At 42.4% G+C, this 21,695-nt stretch overlaps 1 protein-coding gene across 2 annotated transcripts in view; it reads left to right on the top strand.

The window, feature by feature from the left end:
• Positions 1-21,695, top strand: part of DLGAP1 (DLG associated protein 1) — a 643,533-nt gene that overhangs the window by 594,475 nt on the left and 27,363 nt on the right. For both annotated transcript variants that reach the window (XM_054020172.1, XM_054020173.1), the window contains 2 exons: positions 9,869-10,242; positions 17,784-17,875. In XM_054020172.1, coding sequence (XP_053876147.1) covers positions 9,869-10,242; positions 17,784-17,875 — 466 coding nt within the window. The remainder of the gene's footprint in view (positions 1-9,868; positions 10,243-17,783; positions 17,876-21,695) is intronic.

Below are 21,695 nucleotides of genomic sequence, written 5' to 3'. Positions count from 1 at the left end.
AGCATTCATCAGGTAGAGAGGAAATAACAGAAGAGCAGCAAGAACAAAAAATTGCTCCTTAATTGAACTGTGAAGGAGGTCGTGACCTGCAGTGCTTTCTTTTATGAGAAGTTTAGTAAAATATGAACCTGATTCTGAGCTCACTTTCAGGTCTATTACCCAGTTTCACTGATCTTAGTTCTGATTTACATCGGCTATCAGTATGTTGACCGTGGCCCCTTATATATTTTAAGTATTCTTTCCAATTGTGTGTAAATGGGGGCATGGGTGAAAATGGCTAATGCCATAATATTTTCTTGCACATATTGAGTAAAAAATTTTAAAATGGCACCTAAGTTGCACCTGCAAAAAATATAGATGTATGCAATGAAGTTACTGCACTTAGAATCTGCATTGGCATGCTCAGAATGGGTATTGTGGCATAGAAACAGGTGCTTGTGTGTACTAGATTTCAAAAGTGCTCAGCAACTACAGTTGGGGTCAGATTATCAACAGGGTTCTGCTGACATTTAGGCATCTAAATAAGGGTTAATTTCAAGTAGGGTGACCAGATGTCCCGATTTTATAGGGACAGTCCCTTTTTGGGGTCTTTTTCTTATATAGGCTCCTATTACCCCCCACCCCCGTCCCGATTTTTCACATTTGCTGTCTGGTCACCCTAATTTCAAGTGCGCAGCACCCAAATATCTCCCATTGTGGCACACATGGCCAGATTTTCAAAAAAGTGTAAGACTCAACATGCTAGCTCACCATCAGAGCTCAGCTCTTATTTAGGCATCAATATAAGCGACCAGATTTTCAAAACCAGTTTGGGTGCTGAGCTGTTTTGAAAATCTGGCCCCAATTGTGGGGGCTGAGCACTTGAAAAAAAAAAGTCCAGCCCCAAGGTTGTCACCTCCAGCATGCAGAAAAACCAGCTGCTGGCCACCCGCACCAACAAAGAGAGTCCTGGTGTCAACTATGGCTAATTTCCCCCCCAAGAGTCCCTGTCTCCCGTCCTGTTCCTTATCCCTGCCTGCTGGTGACCCTCGAGTCCATCCTACTTCCCAGCCCCCAGTGCTGAGGAGCCACAACGGTTTCAGCTGGTTGAGAACCTGGCCCAGACAGGGAGACCCAGGTGCTGTCCATGTTCCTACCATGTGACGTGCGTAGCAGCTACAAGCCTGCTGTGTGGACGCACAGCTTACAGGGAACATTGGTCCAAAGTGGGGGAAAAGGGGTCATTAAAGCTTTACACCAGAAAGTGGCAAAGCAGTACAAAAACTGGTAATCTTATCCAAAAGCTGAGTTATTTTGAAAGCGGGCCCTGGGTGTATACATATGCAGGTTTTTCACACTCAAATACCTGTTTGTGCATACTTTGAAAATGTTGCCCATTTCAATTTATGGACAATATTACCTGATAGAAACTGCTGGGAACTCTTTGGTGTTTATGTGCATTGTAGTAAAACCTAACATAAATAGAATACCAGTGTCCAATAAAGTGTTTTGCTGGAGATATGCAAGTCCTAGAAGATGTACAGGAAAAGGACCTGGTCTCTCTAAAAAGCAGGTTATTACATTCATCAACGACAGTGTTAACTGCCATTTTTAATATAGTTTCGTCGCTTCACCCTAAAAGCTTTTTTTTATAGAACAAATTTATGGTATTCAAAAATGTTTTTCAATTTCTTACTGTAATGTTTGTGACAACATTTAAGTTCTGTAGGATAATATACTTTTCAAGGATCCTTTTTCATCTCTAATATTTCATATATTGCTCTTGTCTTCAAATAAGTCAAGGGGGTTTGAGGAGGTATTTAAGTTCAGAAAGAATTAAGAAAGTTCACTGGACTAAGCTATAGCTCAAACAGTGTTTCCCTGATTAGCTCAGTTTAACACTGTAAAGATGAAAAGAGAGGGTAAATAATTTACAGACTGACTAAATAGGACAGTAATGCAGGATTCCACACACACCACCCCCTGTTGCAGCCTTCGGTAATGATTTCAGACCTTATGTCAACTAATAGAAGTAATAGTCTTCTGTTTTTTCTTCCCTTCCCAACACACCCTGATTTCACTGGGCATAGAGGTTTGTTTTGTATTGAGAATAACCTGCCACAGTGGTTTTGAACCAGTTTCCCTTTGAAAGAATCTGTCTGGAAGAGTGCCACATTATTGTTTTATCGTGGTTCTTTGGTTCTGCTGTTCTGGGCTTCTTTTGTTCCAGGTGGTTTGCCAGTCGCCAAAGGTTACTGATAAGTCATCAGTCTGAGTGAATTCCCATTCAGTTGTCCATTGATGTATGTAGGTTACTGGCTGATTTGATGTTATCCATAGAGTCCTTGTGAAAAGTAAAAACTCTCTCTAAATAGTTCAATATTACTTAGACAATTACTGGATGGCACTGGTCAAAGCAGAGGTAGGTGCCATTCATCTCCTTTGTTACTTCACTAGACAGTATGTTAAAGCAAATGCGCTCATTTTTCATTCACTGAGATGAATTCTAGATTTGACCATGCACAGTATATAGATCTGTTTTATCTCTGTCCTTCAGATAAGAGAAAATCAAAGTCGTAACTACTTGAAACCATTAAAGATTACATTGCATTTTTTTCTTGAGTAAGGTGTTATGCTCTGTTCTAGCCGAGTTGTAATTTAGATAATTACATTCAGTCTACATAAAACTCCCCCTGCAGTTTCAGTTGTGTATGGGTTTCTTTACTTCTACAGCTGTTGTGTAATGTCTGCTGTGTACTGTTAACCTTCTGCTCTGTTCCAGCACAAGGGGACTAAATTTCAATAACAAGTGAATGATTTCTGTGAGCCAACTGTGTGCATATAATTCCATATATGTAATTATTAGATGGTAGCAATATCCATGTAATAAATTGCACATAGACTCCTTTCATGGCCTCACCTACACTCCGCACACTAATTTATCTCCACAGGGACAGTGATTAAATTTCTGAACATCATAGCAGCTTCAAACAGCTAAGGGGAAAAAAGAGAAAAAACGTGCCAGAGAAATATTTTCATCTTTTCTGCTCAGTATAGTTTGAGTTGCAGGTTAGCCATATTCAGCCCTATACTTGTGACAAGTTTCTGGTCTCATTTCTTGCTTCCCTGCAGAGCTAGAAATTGCTGCTGTATGGTACCAGCTTTTCATTAGGAGAAGCGGCACTTGCTTTTAAGCATTGAAGAACCTGAGATACTGGACCTTAATACTGTGACTTATTATGTATACTACAGCTATTTTAGATAATCTGTATAGCTTTCTATAGTTTGCTAATTTCAAATTTTGTCTGTTTCCAAATCCTGTAGAGGGTTAGGTCATGATAATTAAGGCACTAGGCTTTACAATGCATGGATATGGAAAAAATGTGACATACCCAGAATACATGATGGCTTTAGTGGCTCTCATTTGGGATGATACCTATAACTGACACGGATATTATGCTGACAGGCAGTTTAGAATTTCTTATGGAAGGCTTTATTTCAATTTTGTTTTTAATTACAAAGCTTTGCTGCCTCAGCAGCCATCTGCCATCCAGAAATAAGTAAGTTTTTTTTTATTAAGAAAGCATAAACATTGAATGTGTACTAACAAAAGTATATAAAATATGGGCCCAAACCAAAATTCCAGCTCCAAGCACTCCCCCACACTTGGATGGAACAGGGTAGAGTGTGGGTAGGAGGGAAGGAGGTTGACATCTTAGTTGTAATCCAAATTTCATGTCTGGGTCCCATCTCTGTAACAGGCCAAATCAAAACCCTAAACCTGAACACCCCGGAATTTGGGGAGTTTTTGAATCTGAATTACGAGTCTCAGGCTGGTTATTTAGTTTGTAAGATCTTTACCAATGGGTCCCTGTCTACCCACATGCAGTACAGCATCTGAGTGGGATATATGGGCACTGCTGTAATACAGTACAGATATTTAACAATAGTTGCATGAGAAAAGTGGCCACCGTCTATAGGGTACGTGGCCAAGTAACAATGTTTGCTTTATAGTTTAATAATTTGTGTTATATAAGTACTGATTAATCCTTTTACTGCACCCTGTAAATTGTGGACTTAATTGCTTTTTTTTCCCCATGAGACAGTGACTATTAGTTACTTAACTTTAAATCTGCATTCTCTTATTCTTCCTTTTGCTAACCATTGTGACAATGTTCCTCCTCTATCTTGGTGGGTCCTGCGCTTATTGGCAGATTTTCTTGCCGCAGAGATTCACCATGTGGGTTGGGGAACAGCCCAGAGACCTTCCCCTCTGGAAGAACCCACAGTCCAGGTCAATTGGGAGGTTTGGGGGGAACCCGGGCCCGCCCTCTACTCCGGGTTCCAGCCCAGGGCCCTGTGGACTGCAGCTGTCTATAGTGCCTCCTGTAACAGCTGCATGACAGCTACAACTCCCTGCCTTAATTGATTCTAGCAGCTTCTTCTTAATTGGCTCCAGGTATCCTAATTAGCCTGCATGCCTTAACTGGTTCTAGCAGGTTCCTGATTACTCTACTGCAGCCCCTTCTCTGGTCACTCAGGGAACAGAAAACTACTCACCCAGTGACCAGTATATTTGCCTTCTACCAGACTCCTGTACCCCACTGGTCTGGGTCTGTCACACCATGCTTATGTGAAAATGTCAAATTAGACAGGGAATTGCATGGCTTACATATCTTCTCATTTGCACTGTCCAAAATACTGTCTGAAACTGATCCCATTGCACAACTCGATCTGTCTGCCTGCGGGTTTTGTAGAGCACCCGTCACTGGTTTATACAGCAAGCCTGTGATTGCATGCTCGTGTTTGTTCCCTAGCATTCATCTCCCTAGTGAGCTTGTTTAAACAACAGAAGTTCTCTTACAATGAAAAGTTTGAATTCAAGTCTTGATATTAAGCAAGGCTGGGTTGTTTTTTTTTAAACCATTGGACTTCCTTCTGGTTGACACTCCTTGTTGCAAATTCCAGTCCTGTGAGTTAGCACTTCGGAAACATTAGCTGGTAGAAGAAACACTCTCACTTTTTTCCACCTTGGAGAAAACTGTCCCACCAGGTATTTGGAATCAAAATATCACAAGTAGATTTGCCACAAAAATAGGAAAAGAGCAAAACTAATTATTAGGACTTTTTTCGTTAGTCCGTTAATACAAATGGGAATGATGGGCTTGATCCAAACCTCACTGAAGTCAGTAGGAATCTTTGCACTGACTTCACTGGTTGGATCAGGTCCTATGTATACCCTGGAGGGAAAGAATAGACTCTTTTGCAGACTCTGGGCCCTATATGATAATATGAAAAACAGCTTTGTATCTAGAAAACCATAATAATGCTCTGGGTTTGAGTGAAGGATTTCCTGTCTTTGTCACTCATCCACCAGTGTGCAACCTTCTCCCTCAAAGCCCACCTTCCTAGTGGTCTTTTTTGGCAGAGAAGAGCAGGGTGGGATTCTCTGGCTCCCACTGACACAGCTCCTGGCATGGCCAGGAGAGCAACATGATGCTCTCCTGCACTGACTGAACACTCAGCCCCAGTTAGGCTGGGCAGAGACTGCCAGGTTTTTTAGTATTTTTAAACCCCTTTTTAATATTCAAATGTGGTAGCAAATGTAAAAGCCAAATGCCTTTTTAGACCCTACCGGTTGCCATATCACAAGTTGCCAGGTTCTTGAAAGTGATTGGGAAGAACAATGAGGAACAAAGTCCATTTGCTTGTTATGTTGCAGACTTCTGAAGGGCTCAGTCAGGTCTGACATTTAGAGAGCAGCTGCTACATGTTGCAGGTTTAGCATTGTTTTGTTGTAGTTTCAGCAAAGGAGTGGCAGCAGCTTACCTCATTTCCAGTAATGAAGTGCCTGGGGCTTTTTTATGACTTGCACTCTGCCTGGGTTTGCTCAGTATGTGACTCCGGGAAACTAAGACTATGTATTGACTTGTTAAAACAACTTTGTCTTTTTCTTCTTCTGTTTCTTTTTACAATTTCAGCATATGACTTCTCGATTCTTTGCTCCTCTCCAGAACAATGCTGTGTTTAACTAGATGCAGGCATGTTTCCTCACAGTGTGAACTGTTTTCCCCATTGGATGCATTGAGCAGTGGAATAAAATACTTCTAAACCAGATGCTTACCTAGGGTTACCATATTTAAAAAATAAAAAAAAGAGGACACTCCACGGGCCCTAGTCCCGCCCCTTTCCCAACCCCGGCCCTGCCCCTTTCCCAACCCCGGTCCCGCCCCAACTCCACCCTTTCCCCGCCCCTTCCCCAAAGTCCCCGCCCTAACTCCCTCCGAGCCACGTGAAAAGGGCTGCCCGAGCGCTACCGGCTTTACGGTTTGCCGGGCAGCCTCCAGACCCTGCGCCCCCGGCCGGCGCTTCCCCAGCGCAGCTGGAGCCCGGGAGGGGAAGCGCCCAGCCGGGGGCACAGGGTCTGGAGGCTGCCCGGCAAACCATGAAGCCGGTAGCACTCGGGCTTCGGGCAGCCCCTATGCCTCCGGACCCTGCACCGCCAGCCGGGCACTTCTCCTCCCCGGCTCCAGCTGCTCTGCTCCTCCCCGGACTCAGACTTCGGCTCTGTTTAAGAGCCAAGCTGCCCGAGCCAGCGCTACCAGCTTTGGGCAGCCCCCTTGACTCCGGACCCCAGCCACCGGCCGGGCAGTTCTCCTCCCCGGCTCCAGCTGCTCTGCTCCCGCGGCGCAGGGTCCGGAGGCATGGGGGCTGCCCGAAGCCAGTAGCGCTGCCTCGGGCAACTTGGCTCTTAAACAGAGCCAAAGTCTGAGTCCGGGGAGGAGCAGAGCAGCCGCGGGAGAGGAAGTGCCCGGCTGGTATTTTTCCCGGATATGTTCGTCTTTTTGGCAATTCCCCCCGGACGGGGATTTGATTGCCGAAAAGCCGGACATGTCCGGGAAAAAACGGACGTATGGTAACCCTAGCTTACCTGCTATCAGGAAGTGTCCAGATTGCTGGTAGATACCACCCTATAGTAGATATTGGCTTCTTTTTTAGGGTGAGGTGACCAATGACAAGGCAGCTAGTGTTATTACTGCTTCCCTTCTATTTTGGAGGATCTTACCCCATTTGAGACTTCTTCTCAAGGTTTTTCATGGTTTTCCCATCTGTTAAATAGGGGAAATTACATGTACTTTTCTGGGATGTTATGAGGATTAATTATTTAATGGACCAAATTCACTCCATACAGGGAAGTGCAAATTGCTGTGCCTCCAGGGGGGATCATCCAAAGTACTGCCACTAACACTCCAAGGACATTCTCCTGGCCATTAATCAGCTCAGTCACTTCTGGTGCAGATGTGTTTCATCAGCACCCAAACCACATTCTCCATCATTCTTTTTAAGTCCATCTGCATGTGCTTCATCAACAGCAGTTAACTATCCTGAACATCAGTAGGTTTTACATCGTAAATGCCATGCTGCTTTTGGCTGCTCCAGAACTGGTCAAGAGTTATACAATATTCAGTCCTGTTCAGAAATTGTTACCTTTTCTTTTGCACCACCAACTTGTCCCCTTTCATGGGCTGTTTAAACCAGACCTTAGTTCACATAGGGCACTACTAAATGCACTGTTTTTAAAATACTAGGAGCTTGTTTTTATTCATTCCCCTCACACTGGTTCCATCCCACAAAGAATTTGTTGTTTCTGATGGATACATCATAAATCAGGGCTTGTCTTCACTACGGGGGTAAGTCGACCTAAGTTACGCTACTCCAGCTCCGTGAATAAGCTCCACTCCAGCTGAAGAAAACGTAGTTTAGGTTGACTTACCCCGGTGTCTTCACTGCGCTACTTCGACGGGAGATGCTCTCTGGGTCGACTTCCCTTGCTCTTCTTGGAGAGCTGGATGGCGTTGACCAGAGAGCGTTCTGCCGTTGATTGAGCAGGTCTTCACTAGATCCACTAAATCGATCCATGCTGCATCGATTGCAGCAGCGTTGAACTCCCCGTAGTGAAGACCAGCCCCAATCACAGTTTGCTTTATTACACTTTCAAAACCCTAACTACTTCAGTGAGCTTTTCTTTTTCCATCCTCATTTCACATGCTTGATGAATCTACTGATGGAGAATTTTATATTTGCAGACATATTATCAGAAATACTGGAAGCCATGTATGATTTCATGACCTGGTGATGCCTTTTACTCCATAGAAAAGAAAATGCCTTCATACAGCCATCAAAAAGAGGAGTTGTGTGGATCTGGGTTAGCCAAATTAATACCATAATGGCTTTGGCTCAAGAAGCATATAGTGCAAACAGGCAGCAGAACAGTTGTAGTACAGTTACCTTTTGTGTGGGTGGCACAGATTTCTGCCAATTAAGAGGCTCTGATAAGTCATTTCTTGTCTTGTGATTGTTGTTAATAAGAATGTATATGAACATGTTTGCATCTGAACTATGCACAGATTAGTGCCTGTATTTATTTTCTTTAAAATAAAATATTGCTTCATTGGGTTTTGGTTCCTAATAAGCTTTTTTCTCATTTTAGAGCATTCCAGGATTTCACTAATACAGAGCAGCCAAATGGCCTTTGAGGATAGATTTTTATTTATTTCTTTAATTTTGTATGCACAGACCAAAATTCTCAAACCTGGGGGAACCTAAAGTTAAGCTTCCAAATTCATATTCAGGCACCTGAATAAAAGTGCTCTGACCTTCTGAAAAGCAGGGCCCCACAGTCCCAATGAACCATGGTCTTTCTTTATAGGCCCCAATACAGCAAAGACTGATAGAACTACTCACAGTGTGTAAAATTAAAGAAGTGCATAAATCTTTGCAAAACTGGGGCCGTCATTAGCACAGGAGAAATCTGCGATAACAGTTGGCAATATGTTTTTTTTTTTTTAAGTGGCTTCTACCGTTATTTTTCATGTTTAATAAATATTTCAAAGAGACCTGAGGACCTCTGGCAAAGAATGAGACATCTCTTGTATTCAGATGCATAGACATAGGTTTTCATATAATTAGTAGTAACAGACTTTAAATAAGGATGTTCTTTGCTTTTCTTAGGCCATGCCTATACTACAGGGACTGTAGTGGCATTGCTGTGGCTCTGTAGCTATGCTGACATAATCCCATAGCATGGATGCAGCCTATAGCTATGGAAAGAGCTTTTCCGTCTCCCTGATAAACGGTAGCTAGGTCAACAGAAGCATTCTTCTGTTGACCTTGCTTCCTCTACACCCGGAGTTAGGTTGGCATAGCTATGGCACTCGGGTGTGTGAATTTTTCACACCCCTGAGTAGTGTAGCTGTGTTGACCTAAATTTTAAATGCAGACCAGGCCTCAAATGCAGTAGCTGCAGCTCCCGTCTTCACTGTCCAAAGAACTGTTTAAAAATTCGGCCTAAACATGGATCTAACGTAGTATACTGATACCACTATGATAAGTAGAGTAAAAATACCTAGAGAGAGAGAAAACCTGGCTTCAGTAAAACTTTGCATATAATACAGTTTAGCCAGAGTGAGTGTCTGGGGGCCAATCTCTGTTAATCTTGTTTTAAAACCATGCCATTTTGGAGGAAGCCCCATTGCTTGACTCGTTTAAAGACTGGACTGACACAAATTAATAGAAAAATCCAGTGAAAGAAATAATAAACTGGCAGAGGAGGGACTAGATGTCAGTGTCTTTTCCAGCCCCTGTATTGCTAATCATGTGATTCACATCTGAATGAGTAGAAATATTAAGTAGGGTAATGCAGCTCTCTAACTGGAGCCTACTGTGGCATGTTGATGTACAGGGCCCTCCTCATCTTCGCCTCCCCACCCCACCCCACCCCCTATACAGATTGACCTTTGCATGGTTGGAATCCATTCTTTTCCCCATTGGTTTGCTGCTAAAATGTGAAAACCAAAATGTAAGTCAGAGTCTTTCTTACTCTTTCCAGTGTCATCCTGCATTACCACGTATAAGAAGACACCACCTCCTGTTCCACCAAGAACCACCACAAAACCTTTTATTTCCATCACAGCCCAGAGCAGCACAGAGTCTGCCCAAGATGCATACATGGATGGGCAGGGACAAAGGGGCGATATCATCAGTCAGTCTGGACTTAGTAACTCTACAGAAAGCTTGGACAGTATGAAGGCCCTAACTGCTGCTATTGAGGCTGCTAATGCACAGATCCATGGCCCTGCAAGTCAGCATGTAGGCAACAATAATGCAACTGTCACCACAACCACCACCATTGCCACCGTTGGTGGGGAAGACAGAAAGAAGGATCACTTCAAGAAAAACAGATGTTTATCCATTGGAATACAGGTGAAGTATAGGTTTTTGAGTAGCAGATAAGTGTCTGTTTTTGTTGGTGTGGGTTTCTGTATTACTTATGGAGTGGTCCATTTTTTTCTCTTTTGAATCCCTTTTTTGGTTAGTTACCCATTTCTATCAGGTGACTGTAGAGATTTCAGTAGTATTTAATTATTCTCAGTGTTGCTGGTGATGTTTTCCTAATTAATTTTAAATATATCAAATGTAAGGATTTCTTGAGTCTTTTTGCTACTTATTATTCAGCTCTGTTAAATTGCACACATGAGCACAAACCTATGAATCATATCACAGCAGGGGTCAATGATATCATTGAAAGAGAATCTGTAAAACAATGATTTACACTACACTATCACCAGAAAAATATTTTCAGCCAGCTTGGCTGAATTGTCACTGTTTATTCATGCATTTGGAAACAACGGTTAGTCATTTGAATGAGGCAGCATTGTTCTACTTAGCTGTTATCTCAGCACAGGATAAGATCCCTCTGATTTGCCCTGTTTTAAAATAAATTAAACTTTGTTACCTCTAGTGAAATGTAACAAGAAAACTAATCCAACCACACTCAGTTGAAGCTTAGGGAAAAGAGAAATGTAAATAAGCTATATATTTCCATTTTAGATTTGATCTAACTTTTTTTGTTAATCTCTCTCACGTATTCCTTAAAATAATGACTGTAGAAGTATGACATACTCATAATCACTATCTACTTTTTCATTCATGCTGTTAGAACAAGACAGTCTGGGTTGGAGTCAACTAAGACTCAACTCTGGTTTTTGCAGGGAAAATAAATCCCAAGCAAATAGGGCAGTGTCCTCAAACTGTCCAACCCTCCTCCCCCTGGAAAAAGTGGTTAGTCTTTTCCTAAAGATGAAGTTTGCACATGAATGGTCTCTCACAGATTTCCAGTATGTTGGTCTTATTAGGTTTATCTAATTACTATGGGCAAGGCTGAGATTTTAGGCTGCATGTGGTGTGGAATTGGGAGCAGCCCCTGGATCGAATTGTGACAGAAGACGTGTCTACACTACTGTCGCTACAGTGGCACACCTTCAGCATTGCAGCTATGCCACTGTAGCGCCATACTGGCTTCCTACAGTGACAGAAGAGGTTTTTCCGTTGATCATAGAATCATAGAACTGGAAGGGACCTCGAGCGGCCATCTAGTCCAGTCCCCTGCACTCAAGGCAGGACTAAGTATTATCTATACCATCCCTGACAGGTATTTGTTAAACCTGCTCTTAAAAATCTCCAGTGATGGAGATTCCACAACCTCCCTAGGCAATTTATTCCAGTGCTTAGCCACTCTGACAGGAAGTTTTTTCTAATGTCCAGCCTAAACCGCCCTTGCTGCAATTTAAGCCCATTGCTTCTTGTCCTATCTTCGGAGGTTAAGAAGAACAGTTGGGTCTGCCATGGGCAGTACTTCCAGTAATGCCTTGTCTCTCAGGGTTCACATTGCTCGTGGCCATGCCATGGCTGCTGGTGGTAGCATGGAAGCATCAGTCACCCAGAGCCCTGCACACTCAGGCTTTACTTCACCAGATCTTTATATCATTCCCACTTCAGGTCCCCTGGGTCATCGACGCTAGGCCAGGCTTATCTGGGTGTTCCCTGTGAAAACTCTCAACCTGTTCTGGGGTGTAGACCTTACTCTCAGGACTGTTCTTTGGGACCATAGCTGTCCCAGTCTATGAGGTACCACAGCCTGCCTAATTTCAATCTGGAATCCAATATGGCATGGACTTCACATTCCTCATGGTCTTGAACCGGAACTTGCAGGACGGTGGCTGCATCTGGTTGGGGAATGGGTTTACCATGTATGGCTTTTGGAGGGAAATATGAAAGACAGGGTGCAGGTTGAGAGACCTAGGTAAGTGGAGCCTGAAAGTAACAGGATTGATTTTCTGACAGATTTGATAAGGAATTGATGGTCTAGTTTGTGAGATGGCCTGTTTGTGTAGAGATTTTTGACAGATAGCCAAACCTTTTGGCCTACCAGAAAGGTTGGTGCTTCCTGTCTTTGGTACTTTGTGTGCCATTTTAGGCCGCCTTAGCATCCTCAAGGTGGCCCTTTACCTCTTTCTGACGGTGGCGAATCTGCCGAACCAAGTCTGCCCCAGTCGAGTTCAGGGAGGCTGTCAGTAGCATGGGGTAGAATTGGAGAGGGAACCCATTGGAACAGTTTAGGGCAACTGTGCCTGTATGTCCCCTCAGGTGTTCAGCAAGAGTACCCACTCTTGGCTTTCAGATCCCCAGCTGTTTCCTCTCTTGGATGGAGACACGTGTCTCTCTTCTGACCCAGGTATATCCAGGCTGGATAGTTACCTTGTCTTCACTGTATAATTCCCTGCAAAGACAGTTTGCCCAAGGATACCTGTGTGCTTTCTCTTGAGAAACAAATACAGTGTGGTTGCTACAGCTGTAAGTTACCCCACAGCTCTTTCTAGGCAAGCTTACTTTTTTCTTAAGGTACAAAGCATTACAGAGAAAACGTATTAAAAAAAAATAAAAGGACCTAAACCCATTCTAATAAGTTTACCAGAGACCATTCCAACTCTCACATGGTCTCTGGCAAGTGTTCTCTTTTAATACCCTACCCTAGGGAATTCCTTATGGTTAAAAGTTCATCATAGCTTCAGCTCAGAATAGGCACACTCATAACATGTTCAGTTTCCTTTTTTGTACAGTTCAGGAGTCTTTGAACTGGAGTTTCCAGAAGCAGTTAGTTTACAAAAGGTCTCTCTCCCCAAGCCATATCTTAGAAAAGTTTTGCTTCACAGGGAGAGAATTTGCATTCCCTTCCTCTCAAGGTATTTCCTAAGAAAATCCACTTCACCCATATTGTTCCAAAATGACCTTTGAACATCCAGAAATTGCATTAATCTTGTCTTTGTACTAAAAAAGTTCCATACAATCTTACAATAGTACATAAACATTTGCATTTGTAATACAATGAACTCCAAAGATATTAACCCTAGTTCAGTGAGGTTTAACTTCATTCAGTAAAGTTTAATTTAATTCTATAAAGTTCAGGATTTTACAGGATAATGTCAATCCATCACACCTGTAATTGCAAAAAAAGGGGCTCTGCCCAGTGGAGGCATGGTCGGTGTTGTATGCAAATTCAGCATAGAAGCAGGAGGTGGACCAGTCCTCTTGGTGATAGAGTTAACTAAACATCATACATTTTGCTCTAATACTTGATTCACCTTCTCTATCTGGCCAGCCGTCTGGGGGTGATACACAGAGGAGTGGACATTTAGTAACCAGAGGGCTTTACACCTTAAGCATGAGATGAACTGTGGTCCTTGATCTGATTTGATGCAATCAGGAAACCCATGGAGGTGAATGACATGCACTACTAGGAACTGAGCAGTCATCTTGGCTGAGGACAAGTGGTCACAGGGGACGAAATGTGCCATCTTGGTCAATTGATCCCCGATCGTTCGTACTGCCATGTAGCTGTTGGATTCAGAGGGTTCTACGATGAAGTCCATGGTGACAGCAGCCCATGGCCTGGATGGGGTTTCTGGTGTCACAGGGGTGCCGAGCAGCTTAGTGTGTGGTATCTTAGTATGGGTACACAAGTCGCAACAGTGAATATAAACTCCAACGTCAGCCCACATCAGGGCCTCCAAAAGAAGCAGGAGGCTGAACAGTGGGTTTTGAGGCACCCTAAATGGCCTGCTAGGGGGTTATTGTGATACAGTTACAGTACCTCCAACTGCAGAACTTATATGCAACCATCAACATAAATTATTCTGTCCTGCATGAAATGTTGCCTCTTGGTCCCGATTCTTGATCAGTCTGGGGGGGGTCCATTCTAAAGCCTTCTGGGGAGAGGATGTACCCCAAAAACTCTGGAAGTTTGGTCAAAGGTATATTCTCTAATTCTGCGTACAGGCCATGATGTCGTAGTCTCTCCAGGACAGACCTAAGGTGGCATTTGTGTTGCTCATGGTTTTCTGAAAAGTCAAGCATATCGTTGAGGTAGACTACTACCTACTGGTTCAGAATTTCTCTGAACACATTATTAACAAAGTGTTGAAAGATTGTAGGTGCATTAGTTAGTCTGAATGGCACTACCAAGTATTCAAAATACCATAATGGGTCCAGAAGATGGTCTCCCACTTGTACCCCATCTAGATAGGCATTAGGTCCTCTGTGGTGAATAATCCATACAAATTGCTCATGATCCAATAGTTTTGAGATTAGAGGCAGGGAATATCGGTTTTGGTTCAACACAAAGTAATCAACACATTGCGTAAATTCAGTCATAACGGTCTTTCACCCTGGGCTTTTGGTCAATGGGGCAGTTATAATCCCAGTACATAGGTAGTGTGTCTAGATTTCTTTTTTGAAAAATGTCAGCATAATATTGGTATTTATCAGGAATGTGGGAGGTCGAAGCTGGGGTGGTCCCCACTTGCCAGCTGCCGCAATCTGGGATTCATTCAAGGGAGGGATTGATGCTGCCTGGGATGGGGTCCCAGATCCAACAATTCATCGCTGCCGATGCATAGGCAGATCTGTTGGCAATGCTCAGAGAAGAAGCTGAAGTAGATGGCACCAGTTAAGGAATCCCCTGAATTTTTGGCAGTTTCCATCAAGGCGTTTGAGTCGAAGCACCACAGGCCCCTGTTTGAGTGGTTGAGCCACCATTCATGCCTGGAATGTAACATTCTTCTCTTGCGAGAGGCCCACTAATTCGCAGAGGGCTTGGTTTTCTGCCAAAAATTGCATCACCCAAGCCCGCAGAGCATGAACCTCAGTCTGGAGACATGGTGACCTGGATCTGGTGACCTGTGTGGTGTGCCACGCAGTAGGAGGCCCATCCCTTCCATCACACTACTGGGGCATCGTCCATGGGGGGGATCAGAGGCGGTCTGTGCAATCTATTACAAACTGGGTTATTGGCAGTCAGGCCTAGTGGTCGGAGCAGGAGTCAGGGACTGGTAAACAGAATCAGGGATTGGAACCAGACTCAGAGACCGAATTCAAACCCGAGTCAGAACCAGGAATTGGAACCAGATTACCTGGAGTGAAGGAAGGCAAGAGCAGAGCTGGATTCAAGGCAGGAGCAAGGCTGGGACAGGACTGGAACAAGGCGAGGAAACAGGGATCAAGAAGAAGGCATGGAAGCAGAAACAAGGCAGGGTCTGTCTCAGCAGCAGGTCAGGGATTGGCCTTGTTGCACACACAGCTTCCTGGGACCCCCTCCATGCTTAAATAGTGGCACCTGAACCAATCAGCATCAAAGGGGGTGCTGCCATTCAGGTTTCCCATGGCTGGCACATCCTGTAGTGCCTCGTCTCCCAGGATTTACAGTGCAGTGATCTTGGCTGTGCTGTGGCTGCCAGGTGGTGGCATGGAAGCCACCTGGAGCCCTGCACACCCAGGCTCTAGCCCACCAGATCCTTATGCTCAGGGGTGTGGAGAGTAAGGACATGTCTACACTTAGCGGATCAGCACTGCTGCAATCAATGCAGCGAGTGTCGATTTAGTGGGTCTGGTGAAGACAGGCTAAACCAATGGGAGAGCACTCTGCCATCGATTTGTGTAGTCCACCTCCCCAAGAAGCGTAAGGGAAGGCGACGGGAGATGTTCTCCCATCGACACAGCACAGTGTAGCCACTGCGGTAAGTGGATCTAATTACGTCGACTTAAGTTACATTATTCACATAACTGAAGTTGTGTATGTTAGATCGATTTACCGCTGTAGTGTAGACCAGCCCTAAATTTCTGCAGCCCTTGAAAGGATGCAGCTTATTGCTTCCCTTGTACTCTTAAAAGGAAGAACACGGCTGCTACTCTGAAACTTGTACTCTTAGTTCCTCCCTACCCACTTGCTTGCAGGAGGAAGTATCCAGATACCTGGATACCTCAGCACTAGACCTGAAACCAAGATCCAGATAGGCTGAGCAAGCTGGGGAGCCCTTAATCCTTCTTACTCCCCTAATCAGTCATAAAAGGCAATGGCACAGTCTAGCCCTGTGTCCCTCATTTCAGTGAACAACTTTACTGCTGACAAAGACCATCCTACAGGAGAAAAAATTACAAAGCTAGAAGTAAAATTATTGGAATAATAACAAAAAAATCTATGTGGATTACATTGGAGGAAACCTGAATTAACAATGGTATTGTAACCCTTAATCTTAAAAGGACGTCTAGGGGTCTCCCAATCCAGTCTTAAAATCACTGTTGCTGTAAGTAAAATACATTTGAATTTAATACTCTATTGCAGTAGCCATTAAGGGGGAGATTTTCAAAGGCACAACTGGCAGTTGTTTGTGCCTTTGAAATTTTCCCCTAAAATAGTGACCTATACTGATTGCAAGTAATTATATTCCTTATACACAGTGTGACAGGCATATTGAAAATACAGTGGGAATGTTAGTTACTTATAAACCATAACAGTGTCCAGTGAACTTGTCTGTCTCAAGCAACAGTGTTGAGATGCTCCCTTAAATGTTTTGAGAGATATTGCACCTTGAACCTTTCACTGATCCGGGTCTACTACTCACCCAAATCTCAAGTAATAGTAACTTTAGAGGGAAAGTCAACTGTTGTCAGAAAGAAGGAAACATTTTTGTGGCAGGTTGCTTTAATTTTGTTGCTGTTGTTAACCAGACCTTTAAAGCAGAGCTATGAAATGTCAGCAATCCTGGTGTAGACAGTAGAATTTCTATTACATATATTTGTGCACATTGAGCAGTCCCTACATCATGAGTAATCCATTGATTACAGTGTCACTAATTCCAGAGGAATTTACTAATTATTATGCCACTTCTCAACATGAGAAGACACATAGAGTAAGATGTTCACTGCCCAATCCCATAAGAGTTTACAATCCTCCTGGGTCAATGCATAATCTCCTGTGATTGAATTTTAATTTCAATTTACTTTGTAAAGTAAGCCTAGTTAAACTAGGAGAGTCATATGAAGTCACTGAATATGTGTTATGATGAATATCTGCATGCATGAATATGGAGAGCAATAAAATAACACCATCAATAAAGAGCAGTTGATAGTTCTTTGGGTGCTCTGAATATTCCCATTTCTGGGTAATGCACTGACTGGTGCAGAGTCATTTAAAGAACTTGGGTTACAAGTAAGTAACCTCCATTTTCTTTTAAATCTTGTATCTATAATAGTCAGTTCCAGAACCCTAACATTTAAATAAAACAAATTCCTTTAAAAATGTAATTTTAACATCACTTCACATTCACATTAATTAAAGTGTGTTGTAGAATAATCAGCATCTGTAATACACTGGATAAATTTCATCTGCATTTTGAGAGTCCATCATTGACTTAAAAAATATATAAATTAGCACAAAATACTATTATTTGAATAACATTATAAATGTGCATAGCATTTGGCACACAAACTATCTGAGTAGATGAATGTAGTTATGGTACCAGCCCTGTGTGTATGTCCTTGGTAATTAAGACAATAATAAGTAAAGTGATTCAGCTGCCTTAATATCTTTCTTAAAAATACATTCTATTTATATCTGGTTATTTCTTCAGGTTGATGACGCTGAAGAATCCATCAAACCAGGTGAAAATAAAGCAACCAGTAAGTTCCAATCCATAGGAGTTCAAGTAGAGGAGGAGAAGTGGTGAGTAAACATTCATTTGATTTTCTTAATGCACATGTACAATATTCTCTTTCGTGCCTTAATAAAAATATCTCAAAGCAAAATCAGACCAATGAGACCAAATATCCAAGAGCCTGGCATGCAAACAGCATCCTTTTGAGTTTTTATGACATTTAGTATTTTAAAAACTAAATATGAACAAAGGTACCTGAAGGTAAAGCATGTATATGTTTCCACAATTCATTATGTTCCTGTTTTACAATTACATTAAAAGTGATGCATGTTCATTTGGAATGTCATAATTTAAAAGGTATAAAAACATTTTGAAAATCTTTTCTAAAAAAATAAACAAAACAATCTCACTTAAAAATAATATGAATCTTGCCGTAGGAGATAAGTTCTGTTGATATTATCTCTCTCAGTAAAACACTGTAGTCTGAAATCATAGGTGAATGGCAGCTGAGCACAGATGTGTGGTCTAATGGTCTGAACACAAGACTGGGAATCCGGCTGGCCTGAGTTTTACTGTTGGATTTGAGATTGATCTCTGGGGGGATTTTGACAAGTCAATTAATTTGTCTGCCTCTGTTTCCCTACCGGTAAAAGATGGATAGTAATATTTTCTTGCCTATGCTGTGAGGATTTATTATAAAGTAATATCTGTAAACCACTTCAAAAATAATACTGCAAAAATAATACTGTGTTATTGCTCTGTTGACCAATACAGTGACAATATGTATTGCTAGTATTGAAGCTAGTAGTCTAGAATTAAATGCACCATCTTTACATTAGTGGATACATGAGTACAAGCCAAAAGCTGGCTTCTTGTACATTTCATCCCCCTACTTGTTCACAAGTGGACAACAGATAGGTAATATGCAGTGTTGTTGTAGCCATGTCAATCCCCGGATATTAGAGAGATAAGGTGGTGAAAGAGACAGAAGTTGGTCCAATAAAAGATATTATCTCATCCGCCTTGTCTCTCTAACAAATAGGTTAAGCAGGGGATGGAGCTGAAGTGCATGAGTGCCTGCAATCATGATAAAATTCACCTCCTGGATTGGCTGTTGTTGGGTTGCTGTGCTGGAAAGTTGAGTACGATTCAGCATATTTTTCAGGCACTGATTTTTCAGGAACGGTAGGAGAGTTAAATGAAAAACATTATATACTTTAGAGATCCATAAAATTTTGACAGGTTTCAGAGTGGTAGCCATGTTAGTCTGTATCAGCAAAAAGAACGAGGAGTACCCGTGACACCTTAGAGACTAACAAATAAATAAATGCCCAAATAAATTTGTTAGTCTCTAAGGTGCCACAAGTATTCCTCATAAAATTTTGAGTAATTATCCGTCAGTGAGATTTTTTTAACCCATTGTTTTGCGACACCTAAAGTAAAACGTCAGTTTATAAAACGTGAATCTCTTCTAGAATTGTTTATTAAATTAGTGCTTGAGATAAAAATAAAGAAGCCCACCCCTGGCATTTATGCTTTTTTCCTGCCTGGAGCGCACTTCTGGGGACCATTTTCTGTCTAGAAATTGCCAAAGGGACTTTTACTTTCTACATTTCATCTATAGGGCAAATCCTGATCCCTGCACAAACCTGACTCAATGGGTTTTATATGAGGGTTGGGTGAGGGGCAGAATTTTCTCCTTCCTCTCAGGACATGGAGCACCAGCGGAGGAGCTCTACTGCCACAGCTGCAGAGGTGGACACACAGTCCCTCTGATCCCCCTTCACGGGGGAGTTTTGGCTGGCATAATTGTGGTTCGATGGGCCACACTGCCCAAAAGCCACTGTGCAGTAACATAGAGCCACTGTGAAGCACTGCTTCATTCCAGGCAGTGGGAGAAGAGTCCCCTGTAGACTCTCCCCTCTCCCCCTAGCAAATATGAACCACTTCCAACTGGGGCCTGGCACCTTCCTACAGACTGCAGGATTTGGCCCATTGACAGTAGTAGAGAGTGGGTCAGAAAAGTATTTAGCACTAATTTTCTATATTTGACTGTTGCGCATTTGCTAAGCTGATAACCAAATCACCTATTGTTTACACTATTGTTAAATAGACCAGACTGTCATTATCTTCTACCTGAGCATTTCTGTTGTGGTTCTAAAAGGTTAAGGGGACTTCAGAGGGGAAATGTGAACTGTAGTGACCTTGTTATGTTGTTGCTAAGCAAGGTCCTCATTAACTGTTAAAACATCTCTTTCTGGAAGACATTCCTTTACATATGCATCCTGAGCCTCCACCCCCCACCGCTTTCCTAGTGTTAAGTAAATTAGCGCATTTAAATAGGTGATGATAGCCACTTAACTCCTCCCCAAGGACAAAAGAAATAAGTGTCCAAAATAAGCCAACCACTGATGGTAAATACCTTACTTAAGCAGTATTCTTTCTGTTACTGTTTTTATTGTTCTAGAGAGCAAAATCAAGAGATAGGATTTGCCTGTCAAGGTCTATACTGAGATAGCATTATTTCTGCATTACCTAAGGACAGCTGTGTTTTGGGATTCCTTGCTGATAAAGTTGAGACTGCTGCTGTTTTGAGCAGAATGGCAAATAGTAATCCATCATGTACTTCCAGAAATGAACTGACTGATAAAAGACAGCAACCTAATAGTCAGAAAATGAGTGCACTCAAGACACAAAGAGCTTATCATCACAATTTGGATTCCTATGCATTTTGTTAACACAGCGGGAGGACTTTTAATGAATATCTCTTAAAGGAATAGACTTGTAAATGGAGTGCATTCTTCCTGGCCCCAAACCACAACATCTGCAGAAACACAGAGAACCCATTTCAGATGGATACATGACAAAGAAATAAACCTGTTAAAGAAATCATCTTCCAGGACACTGAAAGATAAAATACACTAGAAGACTGACTCTAAAAGAATAAATATATTAATTGAATAATTTTCTTTGTGCACCAGCCAAATCAACGTATGTCATGAATCAACAAAATTGGCCTCCCTCTACAGCAAGAGCCCTCCCCTATGGCATTCTACAAGGTCCATAATTTCTCAGCCCTATTTTTCATTCTATCTACTTTGTCCCCCTTGGTCATCTTACTGCTACCCTCTAATCTTCACCACCATTCTGATGCTGATGAATCTCACCTCTCCATGTCTTTTTATTTCCTTAATGACGACTCCTCCTTCTTCGCCTTCTGTGTCTGGACCAAATAAACAGGAGGATTTGTCTCAGTTTCTCCAGCTAAAAGTCTCAAAAAACAGAAGTGCTTCTTTTATGCAAGGGGAGCATCCTCAACACACAGCTCTATCTCTTCCATCTTCCTCCTCTTGTAGTGTCTGCACTACAGTGTCACAGCTGCAGCACCATAGTGTAGATGCTTCCTACATCAGTTGAAGGTTTTTTTCTGTAATAAATCCATTTCTCCAAGAAACAATCTTCCATTGACCTAGCTGCATCTACACCAGGAGTTAGGTTGACCTAACTATTCGATTGACCTAATTACTCATGGCATGAAATTTTTCACAGCCATGAGTGACGTAGGTTGTTCTAATTTTTAAGCGTAGAACAGGCCTCAGACTACCATTCGTCTCCACTATACGTGACCTTGAATGCATCTTTTACTCGTATCTCTCTTCCTACACTACCTGTGTTTATAAATTTGCCCATCATTATCTCTGCTACGTTGTCCATATACAAAAATGCCTTGGGTCCAAATCTATTATGTTTTTTATCCAACCCTGTGTCCTCTTTCCCCTTTATTATAATAATTCTTTCATACTGGCTCCCAAGCCCCAGCTCTGCAATGTTGTTCAATTATAGATGCCTTGTCCACCTTTTCATGTGTCCAAAGATCATGTGTAACCT

This window comes from Malaclemys terrapin, chromosome 2 (assembly GCF_027887155.1).
Source record: "Malaclemys terrapin pileata isolate rMalTer1 chromosome 2, rMalTer1.hap1, whole genome shotgun sequence".
Lineage (NCBI taxonomy): Eukaryota > Metazoa > Chordata > Testudines > Emydidae > Malaclemys > Malaclemys terrapin.
This window is presented reverse-complemented; position numbering and strand designations above follow the sequence as displayed.